Below are 18290 nucleotides of genomic sequence, written 5' to 3' on the forward strand. Positions count from 1 at the left end.
TTATAGTCCATGCTTTCTGTTATACTGTAATGATTATAATGGCAAAGCATCTTGCAGTAATACAATCCCTAATGCTTGCATCCTTTAACCTTGGATTGAAATAACATACATTTAGCTCGTCATGGTTTCCTTGATGCCTTCATCTGCTGAACATGTTGAAAAATATTATTCATTTTCCTTGTTTGTTCTTGTTGATGTTTTCTACATACATTAGGACTGGGATGAGCCATTGAAGAAATCGATGATCCAGGATTTGCAGTATGGATTGTTTGACCAGCCAGACAACTGCTTACATCTCAGGGTAGATTTAAATCAAAATATCAATTTTCTGCCTGTCACTACAAAACTGAAAGTAAATTCTGGATATAGCAACTCTTCAGCTGCATTTCACTTTCAGGTTTAGGCATGCCTTAATCATTTCCATTTATGTCAGAGGCAGTATACTGATGGTTGCATATCATGTAAAGCATCATATGTAGCTGTAGGGGAAAGCTTAAAAAAATATTTCTGACGCATACTCTTTCCGGCCATCTTCCCTTCAGGGAAGGATTTATCATTAAACGTTGCTTTTAGACATTTACTTTGAAAATTACTCAGTTATTTCTCATTAAAAGAAATTGAATAACTTCCAGAGAATAAGAAAATGTATTTTTGGGCTCACAATTGTTGGATTCTTTTGAAACTGTGTAGAAGGTTAATGGTATACCTTCATTTGTTATGGTTGTTGATATTGTGTAGCAATGACTCGGTTATAAATATTTTTGAGCAAACACTATCAGTCCATTATCCCAGAAAACGTGCATTCCCATTAAGGGGTGTGGCAACCTGAAGCCTTTCCTGGAAGCACAGCGGGGCTACAGCCTGGATAGAGTGATATGCTAGTCAATCACAGGACATGCAGGGGCAATTCCGAGATGCCAGTTAACCTTACCCACATTTCTTTCAAGTTTGTGAACCCAGAAAAACTCCACCTGAAACTCCACAAGGAAAGCACCCCGGTCTGGGTTCAAACCCAGTGACCAGAGGACACAAATAGAAGCTATGTGGAAGTGCTTTTTAAAGCCCACAACAGGAGAGACGTTTCTTTACATGAAGGATTGTGGGAGTATTGAACAAGCTATGTTGTTAAATCCGATTATCTGGTTTCTTTCAAGAAATGGCTGGACCAGTTCCCTAGAGCCATTATCTTTAAATAGGCTAGATGTGCCAAACAACCTCATCTTGTTTGTAACCCTTTTATGCTCTTAACCAAGAGCTGTGATGTAGCATTGCTAATGGCTGTTCCACCACATACAACAGTTCTCTTCCATTTCCTTTATAAATAGCAACATGTTATCTAATGAAAGAGAACATTAAATTTCTGCTAGCTGTTTTGCAATCTATTCACCAGAGAGATAGGTTGTTCCCATTAAAATGTAGATGTACTTTCCCTTTTGTTTGAAGTTTTGTGACCAGGTTAAATTTATATATTTAAGTCCTTCATAATCTATCGCCAGTTTTAGACTTCCACCATAAAATTGCATAAATAAGTAAGTAGTTAATTCATCTGAGCATTGGTTTCACTTGCGTTGTTTTTAAGCAACCAAAGGAAAATAAGCACAATTAGATTTTTCTCTGTAATAAAACAAAAAACACAGTCACCATCCCTCTACATTGGTGTTTGGGTTTCTTGATTGATTCCTTACTCATTTAAGTTATACTATAAAGTAACAAGTGACAGAGATGCACTAAAATCTACCGCAAACAGTGAAATCCTTCATATAATCTGATTTTGCGCATACACTGCTGGGTTAATAAGATTTAGACAAATGTGCTGTAATGGAGAAAAAAAAATCATAAACTTCCTTATACTGTATTTCTGGAAATACTACTACTAGCCGTTATGGAAAAGCTTCTATAGTTTGCACTGTGATTGTCAATTTACGTAATGTTGTTTGAATCATGTTACAATAGTGTGAATCAACACCAAGTCCAAAACGTGTTTTCTTACACAAAAACAGAAAAATGGGAAGTAAAGTGGTTCAGACAGATCAGATGGTTTTGTCAGCAGGTTTACATTTGGCTAAGATACAAACACTTGCAAGGCAGTGTAAAACACATGCCCTGACCATCTAGGCATTTGTCATTAGCCTTGGGTTGCCAGTGCATGTGCATGTGCCTTCAATTTTGTGGTGGAGTTGAAACATCACACATCCCACAACTGCTGCTTTTTTTAATGCCCCTCATTAGAGAGAAGCTGCACATAAACTGCTTTCTTAATGCATCCCTAATGTTTCAAAGTCTGCTGGCAAATTAAGCTGACCTACTGATTATAACTTAAAACACCACGTCTTTGTTCATTTGCAAAGTTTGTACTATGTGGCTTAATGTAGGCATGGATCTAATTAAAATAATTTATTAGATCTTTATAATTTTCATTCCTAGAACAACTGTTCTATGGTCAGGAAAATATTTACTGGAGCGCATAAGTTATCATAGGTAAATCATAGTATGATATCTTGGCAGAAACCTCTTTTGGTTTTAAAGAGCTTCTTGGTATAAAATCAAAGCGATAGCTTAAGTAAGCTTAAACATAAGAATATGGAAAGGAAATGATGCCACATAACTCTTGGAGATCATTTTGATTTTATTCTGAATACCATATTAACCACAACTAAATGAACTTCAGGATTTTGTTAGAAATGTTACTTTCAAGGCTGCTTCCTTGCAGCACTGTGTCACTGTCTGCTTTTTTATGTTCTAACCATGTTGAAATGGGTTTCCTCCGGGTGTTCTGGTCTCATCCCGCAGTCAAAAGACATATTGGTAGATTAATTGGCTTTGTGAAGACTGGCCCTGTTGTGAGTGTGTGTCTGTCTGTGCCCTGCAATGGACTGCATCCCATCAAGGGTGTATCCTGCCTTACGCCCATTGCTTGCTGAGATAGGCTCCAGCTCCCCCATGATCCCATGTTGGATAAAGCTGATAGAAAATGGATGGATCTAATCTACAAAATTAACTATGCAGTAATGAATTATTCAGCTCATTAATATGATGTTTTGTGGACTTAGAAATTATATTTATTTCAGGATAGGAAAAAGCAATTAGATATACAGAATTTAAGCTCTTCTCATAAACTGATTTATAACAATAAGGAAAAAAAACTGATGAAAAACTGAATGGGTTGTTAAAAGTTGACCATACTGCCATCTACCTGAAGACTTCAGAATAACAGCTATTCAGTTGCTCCTGGGAGATGGAGCTTGATGCATCTTACATTGTAGGATGATACAGAGACCTGCAATAAATTATGAAGACATTAATGTATGTTCCCAAATATGTATAAATGATTTCTGTTGGGTTCATTTATCACTTCAATCATTATGGCCTTATGAGCCACAAGCTATATGATAACAATATAGAAGAAAAGCCTTATTGAAGTGTTTTCACCAGCCAATTCCAATAATACCTCCTAAAGATAAAAATCAGATTCAGTTCGGAAATGAGGATATATAGAAATAAGGCTTTCTTTCAATACTGCCTGGTAAAAGAAAATAAATCGGAAGAACTTCAAAAGAACTTTCAAAAACCAACACAGGAACAAACTCCCTGGTTTGTTTGAAAAGAAAAGTTCAGAAACGTCTGCAAAAAGGTTTTAAGATGAGTCAGGGTGAAAGAGAGAAGATTCAGATTTATATTAGCTAATTGTTTTTTTTCATATTTTTGTACGATGAGAGTAGGGATACAAGACTCGGCATTTTGGGAAAGGGATCTAAGTTGTCTTAAGAGCTTTACAGAAGAATGTAAGAAAAATTACAGAAGAGAGGAAGCCTTTTAGCCCACATAGCCCATTTCATAGTTAGTAGCAATTTGAACTAAATACTTCGCCATGTGTGTCTGGGAAAGTAGCCAGGGTTTTGACCTCGACAACACTGGTGGGTAGCCTTTACCATATTCCCACAGCAACTCTTGCAAAGTGCCTCCTCTTCTCGGTTTAAAACAACTGCTTTGTTTTTAATGAGCGGATTGATGCCATCTTGCTTCCAGTTCCTCAGGTTTCCAGGCAGAGTGTGGAAATGTCACCAGGGGGACTTGCTTGAAAAAGAATGGCTCACCATTGTTAGCATTATGGAAAAACTAAGTGACACAAAGTGATATGATTTCCACAAGTCCACTAAATCTCAGTTTTCTCCCATTTAAGTATTTGTTAACTAAAATTAAACTCGGGGAAGAACTGTGATTTAAAGAAGTTACAATGATATTTAACTAATGTGATTTAGAAAAAGTGTTAAATTCAAACCCCATTTTGAAAGCAGACAGACTCCATCTTCTGGATGAATGCATTATGAAAGATGTCACATTTCATGCAACACAAAAAATTGAAGTACTAAATCCCAAATCATTGTAATGGAAGATAGACACTAAGTAGTTGTATTAAACATTCCCAGTAGGGGACACTATAAGAGCGATGATCACGAAACGGAGACGTCTTCAGTATTTTCAATTGCCAGGAGTCATACAACCAGAATGCTCTTGATGATGGGAAAGATTGATCTGATGCCTTCTTGGCTTATTTTCAGTTGTGACTCTTGTGGTTGTTTTTCTCCTTTAAGGCATCCAAGTGTACCTTAAAGCTTAATTTCAAAAGCTGGCAAAGACTTTTGGTTGTATTTTTTTTTCTCTCTCCTGAAATTCATTCCAATTGAAATTTGGTCATTTATTAAATAAAAATTTACTGCTACATAATTTCATGATATGCTTAACAGGTGCTTGTCATTTGGGGATCAAAATAAGTTGGAAAATTCCTGAGCAAACAAGATTGGGAAAAAAAAATACAAATAAAGGGTAAATCAGCTTTGAAATTATAGTTCCACACATCAAACCATAGGTCTGTATTACAAACTAAATTGTAGCCGGTTATGTTTTAGGGAAAAATAATATATTTTTCACTGTTATTGCATTGGTTTCCTTTCAACATGCATTTTGCAGTTGGATGCAATTTTGTGCTTAGAAGAATATCATAAGTCCATTAGAATAAAGTTTAAAAAAATGACATGAGGATGGGATTATAAATGCTAATGACCAGAGTTATTTTAAATTCATCAATAATGATCTTTGCCTGGGTAGTGTGAAGCAAATTATATCCACAGCACTCAACGGGATAAACATGGAAGCAAAAAAATAACACGCCAATATAGCATACTAGGTCAGAAGGTGGATTTGACTACTTTGAAAGAAAAAGAAAGCAATCTAAAAAGATCTTTGTGGATACAAGTGTTGAGATCACTGTCCTTACCACATTACCTGCAGTTTGAATACGTTTTCAGTAAGAACATATATCGCAATACCATAAATGCCTCCAAAATCATGCTTATTTTAGCTTTACACCTATAAGTTTTGCCACTAGCTTCGAAGCCTTTAACGCCAAAGCGTAAAATAAATAGATCTTATGCAGAAGTGGATTTCAACCACAAGACTAAATTTCCAGCTATGCATTTTCTAACCACTTCATCCAATTCAAGGTCCCGGGGGAACTGGAGTCTGTCTTGGCAAGCAACAGGTGCAAGGCAGGGTACAGCCAGGATAGGAAGCTGGTCCATCACATCATGTCGTTGCGTTCCAGGGTGGCATCTTTAATAACGAGTGTACCTGGGAAAAACTAAGGTTGCTGCTGGAAGAGGTGTTAGTGGGGCCAGCAGGGGGCGCTCACCCTGTGGCTCATGTGGGTCTTAATGCCCCAGTGTAGTGACGGGGACACTATACTGTAAACAGGCGCCGTCCTTCGGATGAGATGTAAAACCGAGGTCCTGACTCTCTGTGGTCATTAAAAATCCCAGGGTGTTTCTCGAAAAGAGTAGGGGTGTAACCCCGGTGTCCTGGCCAAATTTCCCCATCGGCCTTTATCAATCATGACCTCCTAACAATCCCCCTCTGTAAATTGGTTTCATTCCTCTGCTCTCCTCCCCACTGATAGCTGATGTGTGGTGAGCGTTCTGGCGCACTATGGCTGCCGTCGCATCATCCAGGTGGATGCTGCACATTGGTGGTGGTGGAAGGGAGTCCCCATTACCTGTAAAGCGCTTTGAGTGGAGTGTCCAGAAAAAGCGCTATATAAGTGTAAGCAATTATTATTATTATTATTATTATTATTACCTTTTTTTAGAAAGGAAGTTCCACACCCAGCTCCACACTACCGTGTCTGGAGTGACTATATGAAGTGGGCACAGCTTCAGTGGTATCTATCAACAAAATGTGGGCACACTACTAAACACCGTCACATCTGAAAATATTGTTCCTTCTGAACACATTTAAGTCTCTGGCCAGTTCCGGCTGCCAGAGAACTCAGTTTTTCGTTCATCTTATTAAACAGCAAAATGTCAAGGGCTTGTTTAAACTCTGGATTACAGAGTCAAGCTAAAAATTAATGAAACAAATTAAGAAGTCCCTCCAACAAATGATTGATGTATCTAAGGTCCTGCTACCTTTATACATACATACTGGTCTTGCCCTGAGAGCTGCAGTCATAATTCTGATGACATACAAAACGTACAATAAACTAATTCCAATAAGCCAGTGGAGGTAGGCAGTTTCCCCCTGATTTCACTGTTTTTGTTCTTCATTTTTGTTCTTATTTCTTCCCTTTTTATTCCTAATTTGCTCCGTGTTTTAAGATTGCTGATTTTAGGAAGGTTATGCCAAAGTAACATTGTTATCCTATTTGAAGGCAAGATGGTACAAATCTAGATCAAATATCCACAAATACTGATTTTAATGTGGTTTCATGGCAGAAAAAAACATTTGATGTTTAAAGGGTCAAGGGGAATTCATCAGCGAAAGTGAGTGTATTGCATATTTAAATGAAATGTACATTGTAAAAAAGAAACTGGCAACATGCTTTTCTTTAGAGTTTTATTTCTAATGCTGACTAAACTTGCAAAGCTAGTTAAAATACCTCTAGATAAAGCTTCTTGATTCATTCTACATGAAATAACATTTCCTAATAAAACTACTGGAATTATGAAATAGTGCTGTATTGGTAAGTGAAAACATGAGGCTATTTTTGATTAATATAATGAAACATCGCACTTTAACAAAGAGGTATTGAGTAAAAACCGGTTTCCTTTTTGTTCCTCTCACTTAAGGACTCTTCAAACACTGTTTCAAACTCTTTGTATAGGTTAAACTTGGTGTCAAAGGAGTTTACTGTGTCATCCCTGCTTATGTACGGTTGAAATGGCAGTTTAATTCACTTCTCATTAAAGTTTGAGTCAGATTTAGATTGAACTATCTTGTCTTTTATGTGGAATGATGTATTTCTATTAACTCCATGATTTAAAAGCACCCCTGTTTTGTGGCAATGAATGTGTATGGATTTCATTTGACTTTATCTTTGCAAAATACTCATGCGATTTAATCCACTCCTCCCAACATGTCCTGTTTCTGGGTACATGTAGGTTTCATCCACATCAATAGTGTGGTTTAAGCATCTGGAATGCCAGGCAGTCCAGCCTCTCCTGACACTCTAGCCTTACAAATAACCTCCTTTCCTTTACAACCACGGACATTTGCTAGAACAGTATTGTTCTGGTATTTGCTAGCAGACTCATAGATTCTAAGAGAGATTGAATATGTGTTCGGTTCCAGCTTTGCCTTAGGAGCCAAATGCACCACAGTTCCTGGAAAAAAATAATAAAATAGCGTCAGGCATAAGTCAAGGGGTTCTGGTTTGATGAATTGTTCATTCTTGCAACATAAGGTGCCATCACAAGATATTTAAACTGTCACACAATGATCTAAAAACAAGTAGGAAAAAAAGATTACTTGTCTCAACTGTCCATTTATCCCTGGAGTCTCCCTGAAGTTCCACATGCAAGTAGCCAGTACTGCCTGCTCCATCTCCATCAGTAACTAACAGCAGGACAGGTTCAGACTCTTCATTACAGATAGATATCTCACTCTCTTCAATGTTTGGGGCGTTCACATTAACATCATATAGCTTTATAATTAGTGTCCCTGTGCCAGTTGCAGGAACTTGATCTGTTGACAGAAAAATAAACGGGAAGTTGAGGTATGAGGTTCAACAACTTGGCTTTGTGTAAAGAAGTGCATCTGCATCCAGGTCTCAGTTTTAAGTGCAGGGCTATTCAGTATCCAGTGTCACAGCACAATGAAAAGGTAATGTAAGGCTAGATCATGTCACTAGCTGACTGTGACTGTGGTCATGCAGAGCTCTCATGCCTCCCAGTGTCCCAGCACCATGATAAAGGTAATGTAAGGCTGTATTCAGAAACACCATATATTTAACATTTAGGTTCAATGTACAGATTTCCATACAATAGGAAGTACATAGTCCATCCATTTTCTAACCACTTCAGGAGAGTCAGGGTCTATCCCAGAAAGCACCTGGGAAAAGGCAGGGTACACACTGGACATGATGTCAGTCCGTCACAGGGCACACACTCACACCAGGGCTAATTTTCCCAGAAGCCAATTCACCTACCAGGGAGAACAAACTTCACACTGTTCGTACCTCAAGTTAAAAAAAGAACGCAGGGCCCCAGTACTGTGAGGCAGCAATGCTAACCACAGCGCCACTGTGCACCCTAGTACAATAGTATTTCTAATAAAAATGATCCCCCATTATCCACTCAAATGTTACATGTTCTCTCTGCAGACATTACATACAACAGATGTCTGGCTTCCTTCCCTTCTTCAGCATGTACAGAGCTTAACCAGGTTTAAGATCACACACACAGATCAAACCCTACACCCGTCTCCGCCTCCTGTGACTAGTCAAGAGACGAATGTCCCGCCATGTGGCTGTGGAGTTCGGAACTGTAAAGTGACACATGGCAATGGATCATTCCAAATGGGGTGTGTAACCAGAAAATAAGTCAAGAGTGTTTAGACCTAACTTCTTTAAAGTGAATTTCAGCAAAAAACACTTTACCATCATCATATGCCAGAATGAGAGATTTATACTGCCCATATTTGACATAAGGAGACTCTCTGTCCATAGGGTTCCTCACTTTGATGAGCCCTGTATCTTTGGCAACACTCAGCCACCCTGCAGGATCATTTCCTATTCGATACCTGGAAGAAAAATCACAGAAAACACTTGTACGTCTCCTATGTTTTACATAGCTCCAATTGTCACCTTTTCCAGAAACATTCTTACCATGATATTGACTTGTATGATTGATATTACTACATATTTTACATCTATCTGTGATAACATCTACATTATGCAAATTAGAAACTTTGTTATGGTTAGTATGTTAGAAATATTGTATTATATTGCTACATCTTTAGGTTACTTAGAAGAGTCTCTTAGATTTTAGATAAAGTTTGTGACACTGGGAACACTAAGTAAGAAATAAGGAGAAATCAAGAAATCTGCATTGAAAAGACAAATGATAACAATATACATCACACATTGGCCTCCTCAGGTGTGTTAAGAAGAAAGAGAAAGAGGAGGAGAAGAGGTGGGCCGATGAGACCAAAACACACGTGTGTGGCTGGAGCTTATTATGAAGTGCTGGAGGCAAGACCACTGGGTGACCTTGAAGTGACCAGAGGAGCCACCAGTACACATACACAGTACAGCACCTGGCCCTCTGACCACCTCAGGACCACATAGCAAGCTCATTTATTGCAGAGAGGGTTTAGCCATTTAGATCAGGGAAATAGGAAGACACCTTCCCCTGAGCAAACACTGTATTTGATCCTTTTTACAAACGGAACTGACGCAGCTCTCTGCTCTAGCCTTCATAGTTGGCTGTTATTAACATCTATAAACTATACAAGTGAGATCAGTTTGAATCACATCCAGTCCCATATAATTTCTGTTCTTGCTTTCTTATGCTGCATAGCTAGAAGGTTCAGAACCTACACTATTTCACTCCTAGGTATACCATTTCTCAAAGAGCACAAACGTTCCCTCTCAACAGTATAGCTATCAGATTTTAAGAAATATTTTTACCAGTGGCTTCAAGTCACTTCAAGACTATAAGAACAAACAATAAAGCATGTGAACATGAAAATTAGACCCTAGTTGTCTACCAAGAACTCCTCTGACTGTAATAAAGGCATGAGAAAGGTCCTTACCCTACAGTCTGCTTTCTTGCAGTGTCTGGATCTGTAGCTTTATATACATCCATCTCTGTTCCGACTTCAAGGTCCTCTGACCGGCGGATTGTTTTTTGAGGTGGATCAAAGATCGGGGCCTCATTAACATCCTCCACATTTACAACAACAGTTGCAGTGGCTGTTGGCAGTCGAGTGGCAAAGGGCACTTCATTTTCTACTGTAATCAATAAAGTGTACTTGCTGTTCTTCTCAAAATCAAGACCCTTGAAGTGAATAAGAACCAGACATCTGTCACGTCCACACAGATTTCTAGACGTTTTCATGATGTTTAAACTATAATGGTGTCACTCAGAAAAAAAAAGCACCTGGTAGTTCCGTCTTCTGAAGCAGTGACTTCAAGTAGTAAATGCCATTTACAAAACCTAAATCTACATTTAAGAACTTACTAAGAATTACAAAGTCTTACCATTAAAATAATCGTTTCTCTACACAAATGTATATCTTTATTAGCATTTAATCTAACTTCAGGGAACCTCAATCTTACCTTTGCAGTTCTAACAATGCCCTCCATCTTGCCAGGCCCAGTGCTGACATTGAAGAACCCTCCTTCATTCCCTTTGACGATTGTATACCTGGTGTTCCAGGCTGGTGTGTGTGGTTCATCCTTATCGGTCACTGGTAATTTCACCACCTCAAAGTCTACTTTGTTTTCAGGCACAGTAACAGTATACTGCAGAATTAAAAAAAAATTGATATTACATTTGATCCACAGATCATCCTATTTTATCTACAACACAATGAAATTAATACTGGCCTTAATGATGCTTAATACTGGCCTGACCAGAATGAAAAAAGTGAATCAAGGCATTGGAATTAAAACACCGTGTGCAATTCATCTTTCAGCATTCGATCTTGAATGGGGTGGAAAGAAACGACAAAAAGCAGAACTTACCGAAACCTGTGTGAACTGTGGAGCGTTGTCATTACTGTCTGTTACAGTGATGACTGCAGTGGCAGTGGTCAGCCGACCTGCCCCATCCATATCAGCAGCTCCAATCAGCAGTGTATATTCAGGGTTTTGCTGAAATTATAGAGAGACAGGCTGTAAGATTGATTTAATTCTTTTAATAATTTCACTTATGTTTCAAGGAAACCCGTTAACTAGGACTCAGGAAACCTGCATGGGATCACAGAAAGGTCTTGAATTCTATCCTTCTAAATTGTTTCAGCACCACCTTCAAATAAGAGATTTTCCTTAATCCTTAAACTGTGATAAATTATGAACATACCTCTCTGTCCAGTCCAGGCAAAGCAACACTTATCACTCCACTCACTGGTTTGATCATAAACATGTTGAAATTTGGCTCCTTAGGTTCTTGGCTTATGATGCTGTACCTGATAATCCCATTGTCTGTATCAGGATCATCTTTGTCTGTTGCAGTTACGGTCATGAAAGCAGTACCTTAAAATATGAAATGCAGCGACAAAATGAAAGATTCACATGCATAGGACTGCAAAGTGCACATAAGCACTGTATCACAGTGCTACAGTATGAACGAATAAAACTGCAATAAATGGTCTAATCTTATACCTTAAGCATAATGTAAGAGGTGAGCGATTTGAAGACTGAACGTGATGATACACATAGCTATAAGAAAAAGTCCTTTAAAACACAGCCATGAAATTGCAAAAAAAATAGCTCTTACCTGGTGGAGATGCTTCTGTGGCATTGCCCAGAAAGGTGTCTTTGGTAAATTCAGGACTGTTATCATTCTGATCAATAACATTAATAATAATTTCCATAGGTTCCTCTGCTGTTCCCCCACCAGCAGCAACAGCATGAGCCATAAGCTAGAAATAAACATTTATGTTTACTGACATAAATTAAACACGAAGACCTGGAAAACTTAAAAAGGACTTAAAAACTGACTTTACCGTATAATGGTCTATCTTCTCTCTGTCCAAAGACTGGGTTACATACATCTGTCCAGTGTGCTTGTTAATGGTGAAAATCCCTAACGGGGGCTGATCTGCTCCTGGTCCAGTAATGCTGTATATAATTTGTACCTCTTTGTCATTATAATATTTGATCTGAAATAAAAAAAGTTAAATGCCCTAATTGTTTTTCAAGCAACACGTCATGCTGACTGTCCCTCACTTTAGAGAGAAGACTAAAAAGGGAGTAAGAACTGTAACATTTAAGCTGGGAATCATTGATCATTTTTTACTATATACTCTCCCAATGTTTTCATTTAAGAGGTCTTACTTTAGGGCTAGGCGTCCTGTACAACAGATGGAAAGTGAAGTACCACATGCCCGCAAATAGCAGAAGCCACCATCATGCAAGTAGTCAAGAAAGCCCCAGCATTGAACAGCACATTTCTCTGCAATAAATTTGCAGATTTCTTAAACAGTATGAATAGTGAGGACTCAGACATTTTCTATTACAGTAACTCTATACTGTGCACCCACTCTACACTGACAGTGCTGTGACAAGTTTGACAGGTCCACAAGAGGAATGCTGGTGACATTTGACTAGTGACATGACACTTGAATCAATATCATCCAGACCATAGGGATCAATCTGCACTCAAAGTGTGCAGTTAAACCGTTTGTGCCACTTGGGAGTTCTCCTTAACATATTATATTAACTAATAATTAACAATTATATATTAAAGAATATTAAACATAATTTACTATAAACCATATTATTAGCTTTATCATTCTGCATGAGGCAAGAACAGCTAATCTGGTTGGCATCTTAATAATTCTAATTAGTTCTAAAGCATTTTAGAACACTAATGTTACAAATCTGATAATTATGAATGTTTAATCAATATTTAAATCAGCAAGTAACTAAGGCATACATAAAGAAAAGCTAAAGCTTTACTGCTAAAATTCTCCAACATTATTAACTGGTACATTACCCTCAACTTTTCTCTGTATACCTGTACAAAATAAACCCATATTAGCCATAATACACCCTACTTGGCAGAAGGTACCTCTGTTTTCAGAAAAAGGTGTCAGAGGTTTGCCACAGAAAATGGCTTGAATACTTTATCATGATTGCATTCAGATGAAGGAAATTCGGGAAGGAACCTGCCTGAAATGGTTGTCACACTTGAATCAGAAATATCTGGGCCAACCTGCTGTCTACATAAGTAGTTTTATTAATTGAGCCATTTTGGAGTCACATGTAAAACGTTCTGAAGGCATATTATGATCTCTATAATTCTGATACAGGCTAATTGGCTAGTATAATTAATTATAATTAAAGAGAGTCACTAAATACCATACACATGATTTATAACAGCTGGGTGTGGGTGCTGGGAGTAAAACATCACACTTACACAAAGTACAGATAGATAGATAATACTTTATTAATCCCGTAGGGAAATTGACGTGTTACAGCAGTCCAGCCCAAGCCAAGCAAAACCAGACATCAGAATAGTTAGTAATAAAATAAAATAAAAAAATAAATAAATAAATAAACATAAATAAATAAACATAAAGATAAGATATAAAGATAAGATACAATGATTAAAATTCAGATACATTATACATTTGTAATACAAGAAGTTAATGATGATGTACCTTAACCAAAGTTTGTGGGAAATGGCCTCTGTTGTTTTCAGAAACAGCGATGGGTGGAATGACCCAGTCTCTCTTCTGTCTCTTCCGCTCTCCTGAAGAGGACTGTGGAAACACAAGGACTGGGACGTCTGGAGAGGATTCAGGCTGTTAAAATGATTTTTTGTTTTTGTAAATTGTGTAATTTGTGGTGGTATTACTTATAAGTTTAATTAACAACATACTGTAATACTTGATAAAAGAACAACAGTACAGAAGTATAGTTTTAACAAAAGAAACTTCAATTCTGTCATTTAAAGTACCCCGTTTGTAGAATATGGTCATGACTTTAAGCCATCAGGGGACACTAAAAGCTATGAAGTAATTACCTGTCCAGGAGTGACACTATCCTCATGGTGGTGGTGATGGCTTCTCATCTCATTTTCCACTGTGACTCTTGTGGTCAGTTTTTTCCCACTAGAATCCCAGGCATGGACTGAAAAACTCTCATGTCCATCAAGCAGATTCACAGCTCTCTTCACCTTTATAGTTCCATCTGTGTCCACTTGAAATCGGGAATCATCCGACATATAAACTGTTCTCTTATGGTCTGAGCAGTCATCAAAGTTCACTGCAAAAAAAATTGTAGCTGTGCTTCATAAAGCAGAAAAAAAGTACTGGTAGTAAAGTGTACTGGACATTTTTTGATGATAGAAACTCCCTTAAAAACATTAAAAGAGAACTGTGCAAAAATGTTTTCCTCGTGCAAGGGCAAGAAGAACTTTATTGCCATGTCCTGTTATAATTAAGATACATTATTATTCTTCTCTCAAAAATCTCAGAAAAGGGGTTCCTGCAGGTTTAATTAATTAATTCATCATTTCATGATTTGACTCTAGCTAGTTCTAGAAAACTAGTAAAAAAACATAGAGCCTTAATGACCCCCTTTGTGCAATATTAACCTAAAATACTCGCACTCTAGTTCCTTACACTGAGAAGGTAAGATCCTATCAGGTGTGGCAGTGTCTTACCCTTTCCCACTCTCCTGCCTGCGGCCAGAAGCTCCTGGTCAACTTGGAAGACCAATCTGTCTGAACTGAACCCAGGCTGACAGGATGGAGCATCTTCCCCTGATGCTGTAGCCACAACCTGCGAATATTAAACAAAATAATTTTTATATACATTATGGAACATTATGGATCTGAGGAAAATGACTTTAATCTATTAGATTACACATAAAAACTAAAAACATAAAATCAATATTATGTTGAGTTATTTCATTTTATTTTGTAAACATAGTTTTAAGAACCAAAAAGACATTGAATTATACATTAAGAGACAACTGTCTTTAGGTCTATGACAGTGATCACTTGAATATATTAATCATTTATTATATTTGGATAATTGCACATTTACTAAGTGTTTCTTTACAATACAATTATTGATACACATAATACTTATATCTACATCTACACCTTTATCTATCTACATAAAATATTAGCAGAACAGTACAAAGATAATAGATAAAAAGTATATATGACATCAGAGTATCACATTTAAAAATTATCATATGAATATAGTTGTGTATTAAAGCTATGGACCAATTTTTTAATCTCTGGTTTTCCATTTTTTACATTAAATATCCTTAATTATTATCTTCTTAACAACCAATTAATTATGATACCACTTACTTCTGTAACTCTTACAGGAGCAGAGAGGTTTTCAGTAGTTACAGATTGAAAAGGCAGATCCATAGGTTATTGTTGAATGGTATCTACAGTAGCAGTGGCATAATCCATATTATTGTTTGGATTTCAGTTAATGCCATTTAAAAGTACATATTTTATTATACAGTATGTATGTGGTTGATCTTAGTGTTTTGTATCATACATGTATTAGAACAATGAATATATCTGCAATAACTACTTTGAATGCACATAATACCACCCAGCCACTGCCTAGATCTGGCTGTCTCTCCTATCTGGGCAACAGGGATAAAAATAATTGCACCAAGCTGGATCACAAATTTCTTACAATCTTATTTGAAAAAAGCTTTGTGGCTATAACTGGTGCCAGTGGGGCATCCCCATGATATGGAGTTCATGGGTCTGAATGCTTTGGCAATCAATATATTTCATATTTATCTTTTAATATATTAATAATAATATTTTATAACAATAAATTATGTGTCTGGTGAAATTTGCTTAAATTTTCTTATCCTTAGACATTCACAGGTTTTGAAGAAAACATTAAGTTAAAAATATGTGTACACATCATTTCGTAATTTCACACCATGAGACACTGTACAGAGGTTTTGCATACTTTTGCAAGGCACTGTACATCTTTCTATCACTCATGTGTTTAAGGTATACTGCATATTCAAGAATATTTAGAAAACACACAAAACGAATCTTACCTGGACTACAAAAAGGATGGCTTTGAACTGCAAAATCCTGAAACACCCCATTGTCCTTGAGATGCTCAGGATTTCTGTAGTGATTTGTATCCCTTTTAATGAGATACTAATTTCTCATTGGTAATCTCAACTGAGAATCTTACCTGAAGATTCTGAGTGTCCCACTCTGGATCTAACCTGTGCCTGAAGATTTGTGAGGAAGTGATGCTATCTAGAATATCATTGTGAAACCCAGTTTTAAAAAAAAACAACTTAGAATTGTTCAGGTTTATAGACAGCTTGGAGGCATATTAGTTCCAGGATATAAAAGCATGCAAAGACCTGTAGCAATATGTACATTTAACATTAGCCTGAAGAAATGTTTCTGTTGTTTAAGTTCACAATAATATTCTAAAATGCACCCCCAACATCAAGATCAAACTTGACTCTGTTCTTGTGCTCGAGTCATAACGAACATTTTGTTTGGGTTAAGTGCCAACTCTGCTGAATGCAGAGCTCTGGGAAATCACTTTTTAATAATGCAAAAAAGATGTATGAAACTGAAGGCCTCCAAAAACAAGTAAGTTTTGAGGTAAGATTTGAAAACATCAGCAGTGATCATGTTTTTCATATGGTCAGGAGGAGTATTCTAAAAAGCTACTGCTAAAAACGTCCAGTCCCCTAACATGAAGTCCTACAACAGTGAGTAACCTAGAACCAGGCAAACAAAGTAAGTGAACTGGAACGTGTAAGTACTCAGATGTAAGTCTTGAAGGCACACAGGAGATTGAGCACGCAGTTTATGGTATGACAAAAAGAGAATTTTAAACTCAACACTCTAAAAAACTGGCAGCCCGTGTAAGTTTTTAAGCACAGGAGAAATATGTTTAAGTGCAATTCTGCACATACTGTAGTTTTGAAAGACATGTGTTGGGTGATTCCATTAGCAAAGCATGAACTAATTGTGCTCTACCAGTGAAAGGAAGAATTGGTTTTACACTGAATATGTTTCACAGATGAAAGAAGGATATGCTGCAGACTATGTGGATATGTGATTCAAAAGATAGGGAGAGCCAAAAATCACTCCCCAGTTTTTAACATAATTTGAGGGAACAATTTCTGTATCAAGAATAACGATTTTGAAGCAGTCTTATTTTGAGACTTGATGGAGAGAGCCAATAAACATAATCTTGTTCTTATTCATTTTAGGAGGGGATAATTTTGACCCATTCACAGCTTCAGTGTTGACCAGGTGGTGACATGGGAGACAAAATAAAGGGAACTTAAAAGTAGTTAGGGAGAAGGCTGACTGTGATAAAGGAAGCACAGAACTTTACATTGTGAGCTATGCTGACCCATCCAACTTAATCACTGGGTCCCTCCAGTAAAACTCCCAACCAAACACGGCACACTATTCAGCCACATCATAACGAAAGAACTGAAAATATTGTTCCTTCTTCAGGCACGTTTTAATTTCTGTCTAATTTCGATTAATACAGAACTTGCAGGCTTTTTGTTCTGCCTATGACAGTACAATTTTGATGGTTTGTACTCTGCTATGTAAACATTTATTTATTACCCAACTGTAAATTAAACATCCAACAAATTAAACTTTCAAAAACAGTGGTACATTAAACAAATGACTGATGTGTTAAAAGTCCTGATACCTGTATACCTATTGGTCTGCATTCTGAATATATTGTTAATTCTAAACTTCGATATTCTGTCCTTGTATCCCTGTGGACTTGTCCTACAGAAGCTTCGATGTGAACATTACCAGGTCGCAGTCTAGGACACAGAACTGAAGCCACTGTTTCCCAGTGTCTCTCCCATTGTGGAGTCATGCCTCATGTCCTGTGCTTCCAGGATAGGCAGCAGGCTGTCGTGACCCTTTACCAGGAATAAGCGGTAATAGTTCTGATGGCAACAAAGGGTGGAAGGATTCCCCAAAGACAGAAAAATCAAACACACAAGATGTACAATCCATCACAAGTATGCAGCTTTCCATTTTCTCCCTTGTTTCTTTTCACCTTTACATTCCTAATTCGCTTCCTGTTTTAAGATTGGGGTTTTAAGGAAGCTCATGCCAAAGTGCCATTTCTGTCCCCCTTGAAGACAACATTGTGTAGCAGTAGATGGAATATTTACTAATATTCCACAATTCATGTCAGAAAATGTTTAACGTTTAAAAACTGGGGAATTAAACAGCAAAACAGAATCTTAGAGGATGGGTGTATCGCAAATCTGATTAAATGAA

The 18290-nt window shown here is 37.3% G+C and overlaps 1 protein-coding gene across 1 annotated transcript; it reads right to left on the reverse strand.

The window, feature by feature from the left end:
• Positions 1-6874: 6874 nt before the first annotated feature.
• On the reverse strand, positions 6875-16253 carry LOC148644459 (cadherin-1-like). Its single transcript, XM_088614136.1, has 13 exons — positions 16055-16253; positions 14670-14787; positions 14028-14269; positions 13663-13806; positions 12004-12159; positions 11775-11919; positions 11358-11530; positions 11021-11149; positions 10613-10798; positions 10087-10331; positions 8930-9072; positions 7801-8016; positions 6875-7655 (listed from the first exon to the last, which is right to left on the reverse strand). Exons 1-13 carry the CDS (start codon positions 16103-16105, stop codon positions 7459-7461), a joined length of 2145 nt encoding a protein of 714 aa, XP_088470262.1. The 5' UTR covers positions 16106-16253; the 3' UTR covers positions 6875-7458.
• Positions 16254-18290: the final 2037 nt, after the last annotated feature.

The sequence above is a fragment of the Lepisosteus platostomus genome, chromosome 20, assembly GCF_059453375.1.
Source record: "Lepisosteus platostomus isolate fLepPlt1 chromosome 20, fLepPlt1.hap1, whole genome shotgun sequence".
Taxonomy (NCBI): domain Eukaryota; kingdom Metazoa; phylum Chordata; class Actinopteri; order Semionotiformes; family Lepisosteidae; genus Lepisosteus; species Lepisosteus platostomus.

Bases quoted from the DNA above. Each gene is read 5' to 3' on its own strand.
- LOC148644459 (XM_088614136.1), bottom strand. From the start codon at position 16,105: ATGGGGTGTTTCAGGATTTTGCAGTTCAAAGCCATCCTTTTTGTAGTC. The intron at 14,788-16,054 runs GTAAGATTCGTT...TAATATTCGCAG, and splicing joins CCATCCTTTTTGTAGTCCAG to GTTGTGGCTACAGCATCAGG. The intron at 8,017-8,929 runs GTAAAGTGTTTT...TTCTGTCAACAG, and splicing joins CATTCTGGCATATGATGATG to ATCAAGTTCCTGCAACTGGC.